The sequence below is a fragment of the Eubalaena glacialis genome, chromosome 6 (genome assembly GCF_028564815.1).
Source record: "Eubalaena glacialis isolate mEubGla1 chromosome 6, mEubGla1.1.hap2.+ XY, whole genome shotgun sequence".
Lineage (NCBI taxonomy): Eukaryota > Metazoa > Chordata > Mammalia > Artiodactyla > Balaenidae > Eubalaena > Eubalaena glacialis.
The window spans coordinates 5299437-5320509 of record NC_083721.1 but is presented as its reverse complement, the minus strand read 5'-3'; the positions used below and the strand labels follow the sequence as shown (position 1 = coordinate 5320509).

Here is a 21073-nt window from a genome sequence, read left to right as displayed (position 1 = left end):
GAAACACGCCAAGACACATCTTAATCAAACTGTCAAAAATTAAATATAAAGAAAACATATTAAAAGCAGCAAGGGAAAAACAACAAATAACACACAAGGGAATCCCCATAAGGTTAACAGCTGATCTTTCAGCAGAAACTCTGCAAGCCAGAAGGGAGTGGCAGGATATACTTAAAGTGATGAAGGAGAAAAACCTACAACCAAGGTTACTCTACCCAGCAAGGATCTCATTCAGATTTGATGGAGAAATTAAAACCTTTACAGACAAGCAAAAGCTGAGAGAGTTCAGCACCACCAAACCAGCTTTACAACAAATGCTAAAGGAACTTCTCTAGGCAAGAAACACAAGAGAAGGAAAACACCTACAATAACAAACCCAAAACATTTAAGAAAATGGGAATAGGAACATACATATCGATAATTACCTTAAATGTAAATGGATTAAATGCTCCCACCAAAAGACACAGACTGGCTGAATGGATACAAAAACAAGACCCATATATATGCTGTCTACAAGAGACCCACTTCAGACCTAGAGACACATACAGACTGAAAGTGAGGGGATGGAAAAAGATATTCCATGCAAATGGAAATCAAAAGAAAGCTAGAGTAGCAATTCTCGTATCAGACAAAATAGACTTTAAAATAAAGACTATTACAAGAGACAAAGAAGGACACTATATAATGATCAAGGGATCGATCCAAGAGGAAGGTATAACAATTGTAAATATTTATGCACCCAACATAGGAGCACCTCAATACATAAGGCAAATACTAACAGCCATAAAAGGGGAAATCGACAGTAACACAATCATAGTAGGGGACTTTAACACCCCACTTTCACCAATGGACAGATCATCCAAAATGAAAATAAATAAGGAAACACAAGCTTTAAAGATACATTAAACAAGATGGACTTAATTGATATTTATAGGACATTCCACCCAAAAACAACAGAATACACATTTTTCTCAAGTGCTCATGGAACATTCTCCAGGATAGATCATATCTTGGGTCACAAATCAAGCCTTGGTAAATTTAAGAAAATTGAAATCGTATCAAGTATCTTTTCTGACCACAACGCTATGAGACTAGATATCAATTACAGGAAAAGATCTGTAAAAAGTACAAACACATGGAGGCTACACAATACACTACTTAATAACAAAGTGATCACTGAAGAAATCAAAGGAGAAATCAAAAAATACCTAGAAACAAATGACAAAGGAGACACGATGACGCAAAACCTATGGGATGCAGCAAAAGCAGTTCTAAGAGGGAAGTTTATAGCAATACAAGTCTACCTCAAGAAACAGGAAACATCTCGAATAAACAACCTAACCTTGCACCTAAAGCAATTAGAGAAAGAAGAACAAAAAACCCCAAAGCTAGCAGAAGGAAAGAAATCATAAAGATCAGATCAGAAATAAATGAAAAAGAAATGAAGGAAACAATAGCAAAAATCAATGAAACTAAAAGCTGGTTCTTTGAGAAGATAAACAAAATTCATAAACCATTAGCCAGACTCATCAAGAGAAAAAGGGAGAAGACTCAAATTAATAGAATTAGAAATGAAAAAGGAGAAGTAACCACTGACACTGCAGAAATACAAACGATCATGAGAGATTACTACAAGCAACTCTATGCCAATAAAATGGACAACCTGGAAGAAATGGACAGATTCTTAGAAATGCACAACCTGCCAAGACTGAACCAGGAAGAAATAGAAAATATGAACAGACCAATCACAAGCACTGAAATTGAAACTGTGATTAAAAATCTTCCAACATACAAAAGCCCAGGACCAGATGGATTCACAGGCGAATTCTATCAAACATTTAGAGAAGAGCTAACACCTATCCTTCTCAAACTCTTCCAAAATATTGCAGAGGGAGGAACACTCCCAAACTCATTCTACGAGGCCACCATCACCCTGATACCAAAACCAGACAAAGATGTCACAAAGAAAGAAAACTACAGGCCAATATCACTGATGAACATAGATGCAAAAATCCTCAACAAAATACTAGCAAACAGAATCCAACAGCACATTTAAAGGATTATACACCATGATCAAGTGGGGTTTATTCCAGGAATGCAAGGATTCTTCAATATACGCAAATCAATCAACGTGATACATCATATTAACAAATTGAAGGAGAAAAACCATATGATCATCTCAATAGATGCAGAGAAAGCTTTCGACAAAATTCAACACCCATTTATGATAAAAGCCCTGCAGAAAGTAGGCATAGAGGGAACTTTCCTCAACATAATAAAGGCCATATATGACAAACCCACAGCCAATATTGTCCTCAATGGTGAAAAACTGAAACCATTTCCACTAAGATCAGGAACAAGACAAGGTTGCCCACTCTCACCACTATTATTCAACATAGTTTTGGAAGTGTTAGCCACAGCAATCAGAGAAGAAAAAGAAATAAAAGGAATCCAAATCGGAAAAGAAGAAGTAAAGCTGTCACTGTTTGCAGATGACATGATACTATACATAGAGAATCCTAAAGATGCTACCAGAAAACTACTAGAGCTAATCAATGAATTTGGTTAAGTAGCAGGATACAAAATTAATGTTCAGAAATCTCTTGCATTCCTATATACTAATGATGAAAAATCTGAAAGTGAAATTAAGAAAACACTCCCGTTTACCATTGCAACAAAAAGAATAAAATATCTAGGAATAAACCTACCTAAGGAGACAAAAGACCTGTATGCAGAAAATTATAGGACACTGATGAAAGAAATTAAAGATGATACAAATAGATGGAGAGATATACCATGTTCTTGGATTGGAAGAATCAACATTGTGAAAATGACTCTACTACTCAAAGCAATCTACAGATTCAATGCAATCCCTATCAAACTACCACTGGCATTTTTCACAGAACTAGAACTAAAAATTTCACTATTTGTATGGAAACACAAAAGACCCCAAATAGCCAAAGCAATCTTGAGAACGAAAAATGGAGCTGGAGGAATCAGGCTCCCTGACTTCAGACTATATTACAAAGCTACAGTAATCAAGACAGTTTGGTACTGGCACAAAAACAGAAATATAGATCAATGGAACAGGGTAGAAAGTCCAGAGATAAACCCACGCACATATGGTCACCTTATCTTTGATAAAGGAGGCAAGCATATACAGTGGAGAAAAGACAGCCTCTTCAATAAGTGGTGCTGGGAAAATTGGACAGGTACATGTAAAAGTATGAAATTAGAACACTCCCTGACACCATACACAAAAATAAACTCAAAATGGATTAAAGACCTAAGTGTAAGGCCAGACACTATCAAACTCTTAGAGGAAAACATAGGCAGAACATTCTATGACATAAATCACAGCAAGATCCTTTTTGACCCAGCTCCTAGAGAAATGGAAATAAAAACACAAATAAACAAATGGGACCTAATGAAACTGAAAAGCTTTTGCACAGCAAAGGAAACCATAAACAAGACCAAAAGACAACCCTCAGAATGGGAGAAAATATTTGCAAATGAAGCAACTGACAAAGGATTAATCTCCAAGATTTACAAGCAGCTCATGCAGCTCAGTAACAAAAAAACGAACAACCCAATCCAAAAATGGGTAGAAGACCTAAATAGACATTTCTCCAAAGAAGATATACAGATTGCCAACAGACACATGAAAGTATGCTCAACATCATTAATCATTAGAGAAATGCAAATGAAAACTACAATGAGGTATCATCTCACACCGGTCAGAATGGCCATCATCAAAAAATCTAGAAACAATAAATGCTGGAGAGGGTGTGGAGGAAAGGGAACACTCTTGCACTGTTGGTGGGAATGTAAATTGATATAGCCACTACGGAGAACCGTATGGAGGTTCCTTAAAAAACTAAAAATAGAACTACCATACGACCCAGCAATCCCACTACTGGGCATATACCCTGAGAAAACCATAATTCAAAAAGAGTCATGTACCAAAATGTTCATTGCAGCTCTATTTACAATAGCCAGGACATAGAAGCAACCTAAGTGTCCATCAACAGATCAATGGATAAAGAAGATGTAGCACATATATACAATGGAACATTATTCAGCCATAAGAAGAAACGAAATTGAGTTATTTGTAATGAGGTGGATGGACCTAGAGTCTGCCATACAGAGTGAAGTAAGTCAGAAAGAGAAAAACAAATACCGTATGCTAACACATATATATGGAATCTAAAGAAAAAAAAAAAAAAGGTCATGAAGAACCTAGTGGCAAGACGGGAATAAAGACATAAACCTACTAGAGAATGGACTTGAGGATATGGGGAGGGGGAGGGGTGAGATGTGACAGGGTGAGAGAGTGTCATGGACATATATACACTACCAAATATAAAATAGATAGCTAGTAGGAAGCAGCCGCATAGCACAGGGAGATCAGCTCGGTGCTTTGTGACCATCTAGAGGGGTGGGATGGGGAGAGTGGGAGGGAGGGGGATGCAAGGGGGAGGAGATGTGGGAACATATGTATATGTATGACTGATTCACTTTGTTATAAAGCAGAAACTGACACACAATTGTAAAGCAATTATACTCCAATAAAGATGTTTTAAAAAAAAAAATTTAAACAGTAAAAAAGTAACTGCCTTCTTTTTCTGCTCAAGATCCCATTATCTTGAGGAGAAAAAGAAGGGACTACAGCCTTCCTAATTTTTTATACGCACATATAACATTGTGCTTTGTCTATACAAAATGGTGTTTATTGTCCAATTACTCAGCACCTACTCTGTGGTGGATCCAGGGCAAGTAGCTATGGTTACAAAAGATGGTGGCCTCTTTGTCAATCTCTCTTTGAGGTCAGAACCCTCACTGTGGGTAAATGTGAGTGGCCATATTGTGAGCCTTCCTACGGAGAGCCTTCCATGAGGGTCTCCCCCAACCAACAGTCTGTTAGAAGCTGAATCCTGCCAGCAACCACCTGAGTGGGATGAACCTTGATATGACTGAATCCCTGGCCAACAGCCTGACTGCAGTGCTGGGAGAGACCTTGATATGGAGGACTCAGTTAAGCCATACCCAGATTCCTGCCCCACAGAGATCATAAATGTGCTTTATTATTGTTAAGCCACTAAGCTTTGGGGTAATTTGTTACACAGCAACAGATCCCCAATACACTGTGAAAAACTAGGTAATCAGGAATCCTTTTAGTTCCTCAGTTTCCTCACCTGCAAAATGGAGATAATAATAGATCCTCCTTCATAGGGCGGTATAGGCATTTAAATTCTTAAACTATGGTAGGACATACAGTAAGCACACATTATTGCTGTTTTTTTCTACTTTCTGCTTCTAATTATTTAATCATTTTATGATTAGTCGACTATTTCTTTCCTACTCCACAAGACTAAGGACAATGTTGCAATGAACCTCTGCTTGTCAATCAATCCATCAATAGAAAGAAAGATACAGTGGTAGGAACTCCATTGGATAAATACTTGGAGTGGAATTCTGCACATCTAAGTGTTAAAATATATTGCTAAGTTGCTTAGTAAAAGACGGAGTAATCTTATTTCCTGGGGCTGGGGTTAATTTTTTCCTCACACATGTGCACTATTAATCTTTTTGATCTTCATCAATATAGTATATATCTCATTATTTTAATTTACATGGTTTTACTAACTTGTACATTTTTTGGTTGCTTTTGCTTATAGATAAGTCTGAGCATCTTTTTATAAATGTATCAGTAATTTGTACTTGTTCTTCGGTGAACACTCTACCTATATATTTTGCCCATGCATCTACTGAACTTTGTCTTTTTCCTCTTTATTTGCCAAAGCACTTTGGTTCCTAAAAGTGATTCTATATTCCTATTTTACAAAACTTTATTTTTGTTTGTGTTGTTTTAATCAGGATTGTACATTGAATATTATCAGCTACCTTTTCATCATCTATTGAGATGATCATACTTTCTTTTCTCCTATAAAAGTTTATTGTATCTTTTAAGGATCTGGTTTCATAAATTATAAAATTCCTTCTTAAGGATAATAGTTTCTTTGGGGTAAGGATAAAAAATACTATTGGAACTTAAAAATCAAAGAAAAAGCCTTTGATTTTTACTTAAGTGCTTAAATTTGTTTGACAGTTTGTAAAACCTGTAAAGGCTATTGATACATTTCTCAAAGTTAACTGCAAGCTGGGAGCCAGATCTAGACTACTACACACAACCTGGAAATTCAGCCAAACATAGGATTTAAGAAATGTCTCCATAAGGCAGCAAACCAGGAAATCTGAAAATGCTATGGGATTTACAAATTCTGTAAAAATGGGTTACAAATCCCTGAAAATCTAATAAAATGCTGATAGAATGTGAGAAAGTTATAGGATCGTTCAAGTCAAAAACACAAATGTTTTCTTTTCCTCAAAGAATTTTCACCAGAAAAATACTTACAATATTTGACACATTTACAGTAAAGAATTACAATATACAATTTAGCTACATTGCTAAGCTTTCTCAATTAAACAGCTGAAAAGGATTATCTATTAACTCCTATCTCGACCGAGAGAAGCCTCTTCATTACTAAAATGTCCTAATGGAGACAGAGATAAAGTATAAGTGCAGTTGAAAACCATTAAATCTTTTTTTTTTTCCATCAGAAAATGAACCTAGCTTGAAGGGATATACCATTTATAAATGTGATCAAGCTTGCTAAACAGAGTAATTTATCCACCAATAGGACAACAGTCCCAACGATGAGTACTGTTTAATTTGAGGGAAGTGGACTTGGCCATGGTTTGATAGGTCATCTACTTCAGATTCATTGTTATTGTAAAGAACAAAATTTAACACAGTGCATACAATATTTCAAAATTCTGCAATCTTGTTAGCATAAGGTAAGTACTTTGGGTAATTAACTAGAAGATACACTTAGAGCAACCAGAAGCCATTAATTAAAAAGATGTCAGTTTTCTGTGGATAGCTGGGGTCAAGTGGCGACAATTTCAATGTTCTGTTACATGAAAAGCAAATGTTCACACATTACATAAGGCACCCACAGAACGACTGGGTATGTTCATATTGTGTGACCTTTATTATTTATTGAAAAGATACACCTAGTAGGACTCTCAAGAACTGAGGGAGTAGGAATAGTGGAAAAAGAATAGCTGAGTAACACCAAGTGAGCCCACTTTGAAGGCAGCAACAAATATGGTCATTGTTTCATCTTTTCTTCCCTCTGACATCTTTGCTGATCTGAAGTGAGAGCACTTGACTAAGAGTCAGAAGAATTGGGCTCCTATGTTATCTCTTAAACTTAGGAGCTCTGCCCTTGAGCAAGTAGCTTATTCTGTCTGCATCCTTAACGTCATCATATATGAAATGGGAAGAAGAATTCATTTACACACTATATAGATTGTTCACACGAAAAGGAACAAGACTGCATGAACGCAAGTGGGTGTCAATGCCCACCTGCTGGGACCAGAAGAAGTTGGTCAGCGAGCACATGCAGAGAGTCACCTGGCAGGTGGAAGAAGATTGTTTTGGAGGGGAAGAGAACAGGAAGAAGGAGATCACTTTCTGCTCCCTGGGCTGCACCCAAATGATAAGCTGTTCCTTCTCCTCACCAAGGAGTCAAAACACAGTCCCTTTCGTCCTTATGGAGAGGGCGGTGTTTTCCTGAGGAATGAGTTTGTTTTCCTTGCTCAGGGAGAGGGCCCTCCTCCTCTGAGAACAGTTGGTGGGGTGAAGGGAGTGAGTAGCTACAAAGATGGGTGGGGATAGGATGAGGAGAGAGCAAGTACCCAGAGAAACAGCAGGTGCACCCATTTCAGGTGTGGCTGCTGGGAAGGGAACCCTTGATCAGTGACAGAGGGCTGGGTTCTGGGTCCTGTTCCAGAGAAGAATCCCAAAGAGGACAAAGGCACAGTCCTGAGACACGGGTCCAGTTCCAGGCTGGAGGGCTCTTCCCAAGCCCAAAGAAAGACGCTTCCACATGGCACACAACGTGCACATCATGTTTTGTCTCTGTGTTTGCATCAGATATTGTCTGTTTATCTTAGCACTACTGCTGCACTTCTAAACTCTTCCCTAAATTTCAGGGATGGGAAGCCTGAGAAGAACATCTCCCCGGCTGATTTGTCACTGTTCTGGTTTATATTTCACCGGGGAGAGGCACTTGAATGCGATTTGGAAAGTGCAAGGAAGGAGAAATCATCGTTCTCTTTTAGAAGCAGTAAGTCGATGCATGGGCAGATGCCGAACATCCAAGTCCGGGAGAACAAATTTTGTTCTAGAGCAGCTGGAACCACAGATGGAAGTAGCCTCTCCTGGCTCCCACATTTGTCAAGTTCTTAAAAGGCAGTTGAATTCCTCCCATCCTTCTAAAAATATGCATGCATCTAATTCCCTGTATTAAATTCCTTCTTGATAAAACACCGCACCATAACTGGGACAGCATCAAGGTTACTTCTTTTGTAAATTTGCATATAATTATGTTCACTGTGCAATTCACTTTCTTCTTTTAATCTCTTTATGTCTATCCTGAATAATTCTATCCAATGAAAACAACTGAACTTAGGTGGTCTAGACTGGTGCCTGCCGAGGGGTTGTTAGAATTTGGTGGTCCGCTAGTTTATCATGCTAATTTCATGACTTTTACTCTGTACCTAATCTGCAAGCACCCTTTTTTATCATCAAGATGGAACACTGGTCCCTTACTCACTTATCAGAAAATGGAACCATGAACTGACACGATTCAGCACTTGTTGATGGGACATGCGATACCGGAGGCAGTTTGAGGGGCTGGACTTTGCTGAGGCCACCACGGCTTTGCATTGGGACCATGGGCTGCGAGCCGCCCCTGCAGCTGTGTCGACCATACAAGGTTTTCAGTCACCACCTCCTTGGAGCAAGAGATGCCCAAACATTTGTCCTCAGTGTGGCTGCCCCTATCCACAAGAGGATGGTTAGAAAGTTCCTGGGGAAAGACAATGAGAAAGAGGGAAGACAGAGGAGTGGAGAAAAAGAAGAGAGGGCAAGATGGACCCCCGGGGCCATTGTCCTGGTGACTCTACCAAGGCTCGGGGTAACTGCAGTTTCCTTGGGCGGGGGTGGGGCATCTACGATGGTCCTGATGCAGCTCCCGGAGCCACGGAGACCCCGCTTATTTTAGCACAGGGAAAGGCCGAAGTTTTCCATTCCTCGTGAGCTTTATTCCACCATCAACAGAAAATACACCAACGTGATGAACGTTCATCCTCTCCGTTCCGCTCACCATCCTTTTCCAAGAACTCATTATTGCTCAGTGAGACCCATTGCTCCTACCTGCGAACAGACAAGCAGAGCTGCTTTCGTTGTACCTGAGGGAACCACATTTGACCTTGAGGTTGGGTTTATTTTCACCACTTATGTCACAGGGAGGTGTCACTTTCTCCTTTTTAGATTCTTTGAGCTCTTTCTCTGCATTCATTCTAGATTCATAGCCTGTCACGTATTTGCATGGGGACAAGGAACACCGGATGATAAGTGAGACTTGATAGCCTCGACAAGCCTGGTGCAGGAGTTTGGAGCAGGTGTTGCTGGAAAGACCCGAGTGGACGACTGCAGGTCCAGTAAACCAGTGGACAGAAGAGGTTGGATGCATGGGGATGGAGGCTTGGGGGCATCCTAACCCACACAGAAAGCGGGACAGGCGTGGTTAGAGCTCTGGGTGGTGATCAGACAGACAGGCAGGCAGGGAGGTGAGACAGGATTAGATGACCAAGGGCCAAGCAGATGACCAAGACAGAGAGATCCAGTGTCCAGGACAGGGGTGTGAAAGCAACGCTTGGTCTGAGCAAAGGCTGTGATCTGGCATTCAAGGTCAGAGTGTAAGTGGCCACGAGGGTAAAGAAATGAAGATAAATGCCTTGAATGCTAAAACAAGAAGGAGGCTCAGGCCCGAGGTCAGGACACGAGTGAAACCTGCAAGGATACAGGAAATAGGATTAAGGGACCAGAGCTTGGGAAGGAACTTTGGGGGTCCAGAGACCCAAGGACAATCCTGACTGGGCCTCCCCACGGTTACTTCAATAGGAAGCCTCTTGTTTTCCTACAGGGGAAAAGAGGAACAATCTCATTTAAGGGACTTATTATTAGTATTTTTTTGGTCTCTTGATTGTTTGTCCCCATCCAGACTTATCTTTTGAATGGAAAGCAGGGGATCTGCAGTGGGGGCCATCTCTTGACTGCTGAGGAAGAGGTGGCCGTGGTCAACTCAGCAGGGAGGTCTGGAATTCGTTTTGGTAGAAAAAATGTCCTACAATTAACATGCTTGAGAACTTGGGCTTGTCCCTTGCTGCACATTCTTCATGGCATTTGGAGACTAGGCCTTGGGGATTGTGGAGGGTGCTGGGATGTCACCTTGACCGTGGGAGAGAGGGTGTGAGCAGGACCAAGCTGAAGCACTCCAGGGCAAGCCCCTGAGGTAGGAGGAGGCTCCAGAAGGCTCACCTGGGCAGTGCAACCAGGCGTACTAAGCACACATTTGTTTCTCAGTCTAGAATTGAGTACACTGCATGGACATATCCAGAGAACTGTTGTGAGTGTCAGATTTTTTCCTATGGATTTCTGAACAAAGGATTGAAGTCCCTGTTGGTCCCTATAAAGAGTCCACAGCTTCTGCTAACAACCATCTGAACCTACAAGTGGATCCTCCTCCAGTTCAGATGAGACTTGGCCCTGGCCAACAGCTGCAGCCCTATGAGAGATTCCGAAACAGAGCACCCAGCTCAGATGTGCCCGGACTCCTAATCCACAGAAATCATGAGATTTTTTAAGTTGCTTTGAAAAAAAGAAAATAAAAAGAGTGTATGGGACTCTTTTGGGAGATGGGAGCGTTTTGGCAGGTGGGTTGATACCAAGCAGAAGAGGACACTTCTGGGACCCAGGAGGTAAGGGACAGCCAGGACCCTGGGTGAAGTATACCTTGTGGGTACAGAAGGACAACTTCCAACAGCTTTCTGGGGACAGAGGAGATGCCTGAGCAAAAGCAAAACTATTGTGAACCAAATAGTGATGGATTCTTTGATGTCTCCAGGAAAAACTGGAGTTGAGGAAACTTTGGTCTCATGTGAATGTGCTACAGGTAAGAGAAGGAAGGGCACAGGGCGGGGGTGAGAGAAATAGGCAGGAAACAGGGGGTCCCATCCCACTGCAGCCTCTCTATGTACTAGAGAGCGGAAGAAGATAGGAACTCCCCCCAAATTAAGGAGCACTTCTCCCTTACTTGGAAAAGAAAGAGACACGGACAGCTGCAGAGAGTCAACAAAAACTGGCTAGTGATGTAACACCTTTCCACCCAGAAAACCAAAGAGGATCAAAAAGAACTATCGGCAGAAGCTTATAAATACTCACTACCCCAGACCATAGTAAGAAAGCAATAGAATTTATAATGGGCATATAAAAAGATTTGAATAAATGGAAAGACTGTCCATGATATTGGCAGGGAAGACAATAGTTTAATGATATTGATGTTCTCCATGCTAACCTTTACATTTATTACAGTGTTCCAAATTTTTCAGAATATTGTTTTGGGAACTTGATATAATTAGCCTAACTTTCATCTAGAAGAAATATGCAAATAAAAATCCATGTGAGAAATCTAGGACATTTTTGAAAAAGAAAAACAATGAGGGGAGGAGTGTTGTATGAGATATTAAAACATATTAGGAAGAGATAAACTTCTAGTATGCATGGTCCTGATGCCAGACAGACAGTGCGAGAGAGAGGGATAGAAAACGGATTTCAGCAGACACATTTTTTTCATAGACTATAAAGGAATTAAAGTTAGTGGGAAAAGGTTGGGCTAGGCAATAAATGGCTTTAGTACAATTGGCTAACTGTGTGAACTGAGGTGATGACAACAGTGATGATGATGGTAACAGCGAACGTGTATTGACTAATTGCTATGCCAGGCACCATAATAAATGCTTTCTAAGAACCATCTTATTAAATCATCACATTACTCCCCTTATTTCATTTGCTTCCCATATGAGGAATCTGTGGTTCATGCAGGCTAAGTAATTTTCCTGGAGTAACACAGACAGATGGTGTGTGTCTGGGGTTTGAACTCAGCCCACTCTCTTAACTGATGATTTCTACTACTTCTCCTTTATTTTTCTGAAGTAAAGTTCAAATTTAATAAACCTTAATACATAAACAATAGGATTTAAGTTCAAAGGGTTTAAAGATGGCAGCATAAAACCAGCATTAGAACAGTATGGAGGTTCCTTAAAAAACTAAAAATAGAATTACCATATGACCCAGCAATACCACTCCTGGGTATATACCCAGAGAAAACCATAATTCAAAAAGACACATGAACCATTGTAAAGCAATTATACTCCAATAAAGATGTTAAAAAAAAAAAAGACACACGCACCCCAATGTTCATTGCAGCACTATTTACAATAGCCAGGTCATGGAAGCAACCTAAATGCCCGTCGACAGACGAATGGATAAAGAAAATGTGGTACATATATACAATGGAATATTACTCAGCCATAAAAAGGAATGAAATTGGGTCATTTGTAGAAACATGGATGGACCTAGAGACTGTCATACAGAGTGAAGTAAGTCAGAAAGAGAAAAACAAATATCGTATATTAACACACATATGTGGAATCTAGAAAAATGGTACAGATGAACCGGTTTGCAAGGCAGAAATAGAGACGCAGATGTAGAGAACAAACGTATGGACACCAAGGGGGGAAAGCAGGGGTGGGCGGGTGGTGGTAGTGGGATGAATTGGGAGATTGGGATTGACATATATACACTAATATGTATAAAATAGATAACTAATAAGAACCTGCTGTATAAAAAAATAAAATAAAATTTTAAAAAAACAGCATTTCTTTTCTTCCTGGAAATCATAAAAAAGCAAATGGGAGAAAGAGGAATAGAAAATGCAAACTCTTTTATGCACGAAATTAGGAAATAGCTAAAATCTCAACCACAAAATAGGTGATGGGGCAGCCAACAGTGTACACTGAGCAAAGGAACATGCATAAAGACAAGGAGAGATGGATCACGGCTGGGATTCTGAGCAAGCATCAGCAGGGTACCCATTGTGAAAGTGGGGAGCACATCTGAGGGGCAACGGACATCAGCGACCATGGTGTGCACAGGCTGGGTGAGGGAGCAGCTTCTCTGGACCTGCTGTGTGTCTTAGATCAGTGAAGGAGGGTTCAGGGAGGAGCCAGATACTTGCACAAAGCAATCTCTTCCTGGGGATATGCATTTTCTTCAAATGTGAGCACTCAAAAGGAAGCCAGGATCTAGCAAAGATACTACAAGGAAAATGGAAGAATAAAATAGAGACAGAAATCTATAATGAAATCTCCTCAGAAGAACGCCATGATTGAGGTGAAAGCTGTGAATAAAATAGCTACTTGTCTATGAAGCAAGAGCTCAAGAGAGAATGAAATGTGAGCTGGCGGAACTGGAGAAAGAAGGGAAAACATAAAATCACAAAAATGAAGGCAAAATTGGAGAGAGCACAAAGGAGAACAGACTTTGTGGGGAAAAAGATGTCGTAGAGAATAAACATGAGAAAATATCCAACAAAGTAAAATGGGAGTAAATCAGTTAAAAAATCAGAGAGAAAATGACACCCTCTGGAAGACAGGTGAAGGGAATCTGATGGCACCGTAATCGGAGACCCAGGTCGCCATGCTACCTCCTGGGCAGAGGCAGAATATCCAGATCTTAAAGGAACAAAGATAGAAATCTACTGGGCACCTAAAAACGTTTTCAAAAATACCTGGGAATAAGTCTGGAAATTAATTCCATAACTTGGTTGACATGTTGCAAAAAGATGACTTCTGCACCCTAACCCTTGAAAAGACCCAAATTGGTGCCAGGTGTCACCCATCACCTTCTCTCGGAACAAAATCAGTTCATTCTGTTGTCTTAGTTTGTATATTTTCTGTGACTTGAGATAAACTTTGAATATACACACCCACAAATGCAAAGCACGGAAGAGAACAAATATTTACAGACATGATTCAAGAAGAATTTTCTTACATAAAAGATGATTTGAACCTACATATTAAATAGGCATATGACACATCTGGGGGAAAAGTGACCCCACATGCATAACATCAAGGCATAGACTATACATTTACTGGACTTCAAAGTCAGCTCTTCAGTGCATGCAGGCAAAAAAAAAAAAAAAAAAAAAAAATGAGTCGTGTCTAAGAAGAAATCAGGCAGCTTCTGTCCCCTCCCAGGAAATAATGCAAGCTACCAACTCCTACAAGCTAAACTCACTTTATGTGCAAAAAGGCAAGAGGCAAGCCACCGTGAAGAACAAACCTGGAATATTCCTCGCTGGAGAACTATAGCTAAAGGAGTAGCATTGAGCAGGGGGTCAATCTAACACAGAACTGAGGTGACACCAAAGTGGGGCACACACCGGCTGAGCAGAACGCGGAAGGGACAAGCCCTGACCACGGAGGAAGCACTGACTGATAAAAAATTAGGGTACTTAGAAAATGCATCATTGCTTATACTGAGAATTGGGTTGCGTCTACAGAGAACGAGGCCCAAACTGCTGATGTTGACCCCGGGCCGATTTGCTCTCCTGACGTTGCTCTGTCTCGGTAAGTGGCACTTCCACTGTTCTCAGAGACCCGGGCATCCTGTTCGACGTCTCCCTTTCTCTTCGACATCCAATCCATCAGCCAGATCAATTCAGAAATCAACTACTCGTGCCTTCGTGACAGCTCGTCCAGGCCACATCACAGCACAGGCCTGCTAACCGGTCTCCAGCTGCAATTCCTGCCTTCCACCTAGGGCCGACAGGGTCCTTTGAAAACACTAGGCAGAGCACATGGCATCTCTTAATTACCCCAATAGCCTGCTAAGTTCTGGTGTCCGCAGGGCAGCAGGAGAAAGGAGAGCGCCGCTGTCACAACTCTGATCCACTGCCTGCATTCCCCCCGCCGCCCCCCGCCAGGCAAAGCCACATCTTTAAGGGCATCGATGAGGCATCTGACCTGCTGGGACCTCCAGAACCTCCTTTCACTCCACTGCAGTGAGTGAGCAGGACCCAGCTCCAGTGTCCTCCTTGGTGCTTCTGGAACATTCCAGGTATAAACCCACTTCTGCCCCGGCTTTGACCCCTTGACTTTCAATGCTCCCCCCAGATAGGCACATGGCTCATCTCCCATTTCTTTTAAGTTTCTGCTCAAACATTACCTTCTTCTGGGCCTTCTCTGATAACCCTATTTTAAATATAAACTACTCCTCACTGCTCTCCCGTTCCCTACACCAGGCATGCCCTGACTCTTGTCCTTGGACATTCCTCCGACCAAAGCATCCCTGGAGGTCAGAAGTGGCCCTATTTCTGGATGGCCAGAGAGCAAAAGATGTCCAGGCAGCCCATGGGCCAGGGCATCAGTTATCTCTTGCATCAGCGGCCCCTCTTTCCCCTTTAGCAGCTAACAAGGGGATGGTCCAGGTCCCCAGGACAGCAATTGAAACCCACTTCCTCCACTATAAATGACATACATTTGCTTAGCTATTGATTTCTGTGAGCACAGGTAAGGCCCACCATGGTATTAAACCCTGATTTTTTTTTCAAATCTCTTTTTGACAAGAAGCCTTGTTTGTTCATGTAAAAAAAAAAAAAAAATCAGGAGACAGAATTGAATGTCTTAGACTTTGTGTATCCAGACCCAAGGTCAATACTGTAATAACATTATTTTTCGGGAAAGATTGTTTCATTTCTGCAATAGCTGCCCTTAAACCACTGCAATTTACTCTGGAATTCTGCAGCTTCAGGACTAAATTGCATCTCTTGGAGAAACAGCCTGAGTTTGGGGGGCGTGTGTGTGTGTGTGACATAGAAGAACTGCACTTATGCTCTTAGTGACTATTTGATTATGGGAAACATGTTCCATAAGCAAGGCTAAATTTTTCTTAAGAAACATCTTTGCTACTTGCATAATTAAAATAATAATATACCATTTCCCCTATTCTATTGAAAAATATTAAAAAACCAAGCATAATACCTGGCATTATTCTCATCGTAAGAAACAGGCACTACTATAAACTGCGGGAAGGAGTGTAGACGAAAAAAGTGATGACAAGCGGCCGATACGTATTGAAATCTATAGAAATTGCTTACTCTTTGAACCATAATTCTACTTATAGAAGTTTATCACCAGAGAGAAAATGGACACGTGTACAGAGATCAATGAGATAGAAGTCACTGTGACATTTTTACGATAGTGAAAAACTGGGAAAAAACACAATATCCAACAGTAGTGTTGGACACACCTGGTTGCCAAGCATCCATCCTCCCCCTTAGTGAAATCGCCTGAGTTGTAGTCACGACGGCCGTATGCTTAGCTATAACAACTTGTAGAACCTCTGTGGCGAGGGCTGACCTGGCCGGTGAGACATGAGCAGAATTGATTTATCACACAGTCTGGAGAGGTCCTTAGAGGGAACTGACTCAGGTGGGTGTGAGAGCCTTCTCTCTGTGCTTTTCCTCGTCCATGGAAATGTGCAAGTGGCCACTGGACCTTAGTAGCCATTGACTGATGGTGGGAGATGCTTTCGAAGAGTGACAGAAGAGATAGATGTAAACAGTGTGGGTCCCTGATGACTCAGTGGAGAAAAACTAATCCTGCCCTATCTACTCCCAGACTCCTCTTATGAGAAGGAGTGAACCCTTGTGGCATTAAGTCACTGAATTCAGTCCTAACAAAGGCAAGAGAAGTTAGATGTATTTATTGATGTATGAATAGAAACTCAACAGAGACGTTAAAAAGTCACAGTGAACACCCATATTTGTTGCCGTGGAAAGACATTCATAGCCTATTATTAACTGAAGAAAGAAGGTTGTAGATCAGGAAGACTCACATGCTCGCAATTTTTTTAAAAACACAAAATTATATGTATATCTACAGATATATATATTTGCCAGGGAGACAGGTCTGAAAAGCTAGATGGAAGTTTACAGTATCGGGACTTCCCTGGCAGTCCAGTGGTTAAGACTTCACCTTCCAGTGCAGGGGGTGTAGGTTCAATCCCTGATCAGGGAGCTAAGATCCTACATGCCTCATGGCCAAAAAAAAAACAAAACCAAAATCATAAAACAGAAGCAGTATTCTAACAAATTCAATAAAGACTTTAAAAATGGTCCACTTCAAAAAAAAATCTTAAAAAAAAAGTTTGCAGTATTTATCTTTGGTTATCTTTGAGTGATGTTTTTAAAGGGGGATTTTAACTTTTAAAAATTTGTTTGCTGCAATTTTTAATTTTTTCATTAATGATTTTAAATTGCATATCAAGTTCAAAGGTAAAAAGGCTTCTATAATTTAATTTGCACATCAGTGATGGGAAGGAATAAGATGTCTGTAACATCCATAACAGAGAAAGGGTTATTTAATCTATGAAAAACACTCTTTCAAATAAATGAGACATGGAGATGAGTGTGAGAGTAACATGAATGAGAAATTCTCCAAATGGGAAAATGAAATGGTCTGTAAACAAAGGCTAAAACATTTTCAACATCATCAGTAATCTAAATTTGTACATTAAAACAGGAATTTGTAAATTAAAACAACTCACCCATCACATACTAAAGATTAAGGAAAAAAGGATACTATCTAGTTGGCGAGGGTGCAAGACACACACAGCTTCATACTACTGGTCAGTGTGTAAATTGCCCTAATATTTTCCAATGTGTCCTGGTCCAGTGCGGACCAAGAGCCTTCAGTGTGATCACAGTATTTCACTTTTAGGGATTATATAGACATTTCTCCAAAGAAGACATACAGATGGCCAACAGACACATGAAAAGACGCTCAACATCACTAACTGTTAGAGAAATGCAAATCAAAACTACAATGATGTATCACCTCACACCGGTCAGAATGGCCATCCTCAAAAAATCAACAAACAATAAATGCTGGAGAGGGTGTGGAGAAAAGGGAACCCTCCTACACTGTTGGTTGGAATGTAAATTGGTACAGCCACTATGGAGAACAGTATGGAGGTTCCTCAAAAAAAAAAAAAAAAAAAGAAAAAGAAAGCAACCACACATATGGACATTGAACTAACACACGAGGATGTCCACTTCTGCAGTGTTCGTAATAGTGAGAAATGGAAAACAACCCAAGAGAAAGAAAGAACATCCACACAATGTCAAGCATTAGAAATAGTTTTGAAGAAGACGAGCATCATGGAAGATGTTTGTAACATCTATATAAACTACATGCACATCGACATAAGCTACATTAAATCAAATGTATGCTATTTGTTTCCATGTAATGCAACATAGGGCTACAAGTATGGCCCCAAATAAAAAGTCACGCGGGCAGATACTCTGAATAATAGGCTTTTATTTTGGGATAAAGTGCTTTTCACATGGACAATGTATGTGGCATGCTACAGGGGAGTAATCTCAGGGATTTAAAACAAATTTAATTGATTCTCCCCCTAAAAAAATGGTGTCTATCCCTCTCTTTCTTTCCTCTGCTCCTTCTCCCTAAAGGAAATACACCAAAAGGAACTGTGGCAAGTATGCCATTTGTTTTTCTCTGATTGTTGTTACTTTCACAATAAGAAAATGCAACACACTATATACCTTAAGTCTTAAGATTGTTAGGGAAAAAAAAAAACATGATTTATTTATTTATTTGTTGTTTGTTTATCCTATCAGTATATATTTGGCCCTCACCTGTTTAATAAATTACTGAATGAAGTTATGTGAATGAGAAAGGAAAGAGAATTTCCAACACATTCATAAGCCTAGTTAAGGAAACTTTCCTGGAGAAGGTGATAAGATAGAAATAAATTATTTTTACCATGTCTAGAATGGTTCCCTCATTAGTTTCCAACACTGCCCATTTTAATTTATGTAATGTTTACAGTGTTACCTTAATACTGGGAAAAGTTGCTTTGCCTTTGAAGAGAAAGCAAGATTAAGGGTGAAATTTTGCTTTTAAAAAGAGACTACCAAGGAGATGATAGGTAGTTTTTTATATCTATGGTATCTAGGTAAATAAAGCAACCAGTAGTTTTATTTTAACCTTTTAAGGCCACTTACCCTTACTTATCTAAATACTGGGGAAATAATTTTCCAACAATGAGTAATTCTGACAATTTATACTTGTTTTTCCATGTGTATGGGCTTGCAGGGGTCCCCAGGCAGATCATGGTCATCCAACATAGGTAGTCAAGGTAGAGCTTTCCCAGGTAGTCAAGGCAGAGCTTTCCCAGGTAGTCAAGGCAGAGCTTTCTCAGGTAGTCAAGGTAGAGCTTTCCCAGGTGCTGAAATAACTTACATGAATAAACTGCCTCCCCTACCCGGTCTTTCCAAGGGCATGTTATACAAGAACATTTCATGGCCCAAATGAAAACACTTAGGTGGGTTACTAGGGGTGTATGTGAAGGATGGATCCACTTGGTGGAGGTGGGGACGTACATATTTGTAAGAAACATCTCTGCAAGAAATGCTCATCTCGTCCTTTAGAATATAACATACATTTGATACGTAACAAGCAAATCAAGTAACTTCATACCTTTAGAGAATTTCCACACGATGGTGGGTACGGGATAGCCCTCAGCTGAGCAGTTGAGGATGACAGGCTTGCCGTAAATCCCGTCCTGGTCCCGTGGCTGAACCACAAACTTGGGAGGAACTGAAGAGAGAGAAATGCCACCAGTCATTCAGACAAGACTGCAGATTATTAAAGCTGTGATTTTAAGAAATCCAAGAATTTTAACAAGCATGGAAGTACAAAGAATGCTTTACATATATGTGAAAATAAAGCAGAGGATTTGTAATTAGGGACCAATTAAGGAAGCAATTTCAGCGCAGGTGATTTTTCTTATGCTATCAATGATCTGATGCAGATGGAAGTTGCTTTGCACTGGACTCTGGAGTGTGGCAGTTTGACTAAACCAAGGGAATGTGACATTCTGTTTTTGATTTGTGTTATGGAAGATCATCAGGGATCCATTCTTGGGTATGAAATGTTTTTAAAGCACCCAATATCTATTCTTCCTCTAACAGGAGATGAAGGGAGAATTAATAGTCTCTTCCTAAAGGCAGTAAAGAACACAACATGGTATTGAACTTTTCCTAAAAATCTGATAAAGACACATAGACCATTATTTCTGACATCAGTGCCCTTCTGAGCCAAAAAGGGACTATGGAAGCCAGTTGAAGTGAGGTGCCATGAAGGCTTTATAGAGTACCTATGAAAAAAAAAACAACAGATTAAGTAACTGCTTATTTGGTGAGTTTTGTGAGATGCTGAAAAAAACACCATCCCTACCCAAAACATACACATGCACTCTGCTTAAAAAATACCTGCCAAGAGAACATAAATGTTTTGAGTTAAGTTATTGTGATTTTAAGAGTATTCAAGTCTTCTCTTAAAGAGAAGATACAGATTCTTCTAGGAAAGGTAGCATCTAAAGGTGTTAGGATCCAGAAATCTTTTCCAGCAGATCAGTGACTAATTACAGGATGGATTTTCAATGAGACTGTCACGAGACTAGGTGAGAGGACATAGATTATGTCCACCATATATTAGATACTTAGCAAATGTGCGAGTTCTTCCCCTCCTTTCCACAACTCCTGATAAGGCTAATCTTTTCTGCATTGCAATTTCCAGAATTCTTCATTTTGAGGCAAAAATGTGGTCCTATGTGTTAGAGATATATAGGAATTCCAGCCACCACACGAAATGGACTGGGGAGAAGTTTAGAGTCTACATCAGTTAGGATCTTAGAAGCACGTTGAAATGGCATGAGCCATAGTGAACATCACTTTGCCCACCAAACAGCCAAGGAGGGGGGAACAAAATCAAGAGAAGAAGCAGCTAGAGATGGAACTCACTGCTGTGTTTCTGGAAGAAACAACAGAGAGTGATGGCTAAGAACACAGAGCCAAAGGCTAAACACCTGGATTTGATCTCCAACTTTGCTACTTCTAGGTGAGTCATCTTCTGTAAGCTGTCAAATGTTTCTTAGCTTCGATTTCCTTATCTGTAAACTGGGAACTCATTTTATAGCATTGGTATGGGGATAACATGAATTAAGATTATA

The 21073-nt window shown here is 40.2% G+C and overlaps 1 protein-coding gene across 1 annotated transcript in view; it reads right to left on the bottom strand.

The window, feature by feature from the left end:
- Nucleotides 1–21073, bottom strand: part of DSCAM (DS cell adhesion molecule) — a 741375-nt gene that overhangs the window by 240480 nt on the left and 479822 nt on the right. Inside the window, exon 12 of the mRNA XM_061192687.1 lies at nt 19540–19659. Coding sequence (XP_061048670.1) covers nt 19540–19659 — 120 coding nt within the window. The remainder of the gene's footprint in view (nt 1–19539; nt 19660–21073) is intronic.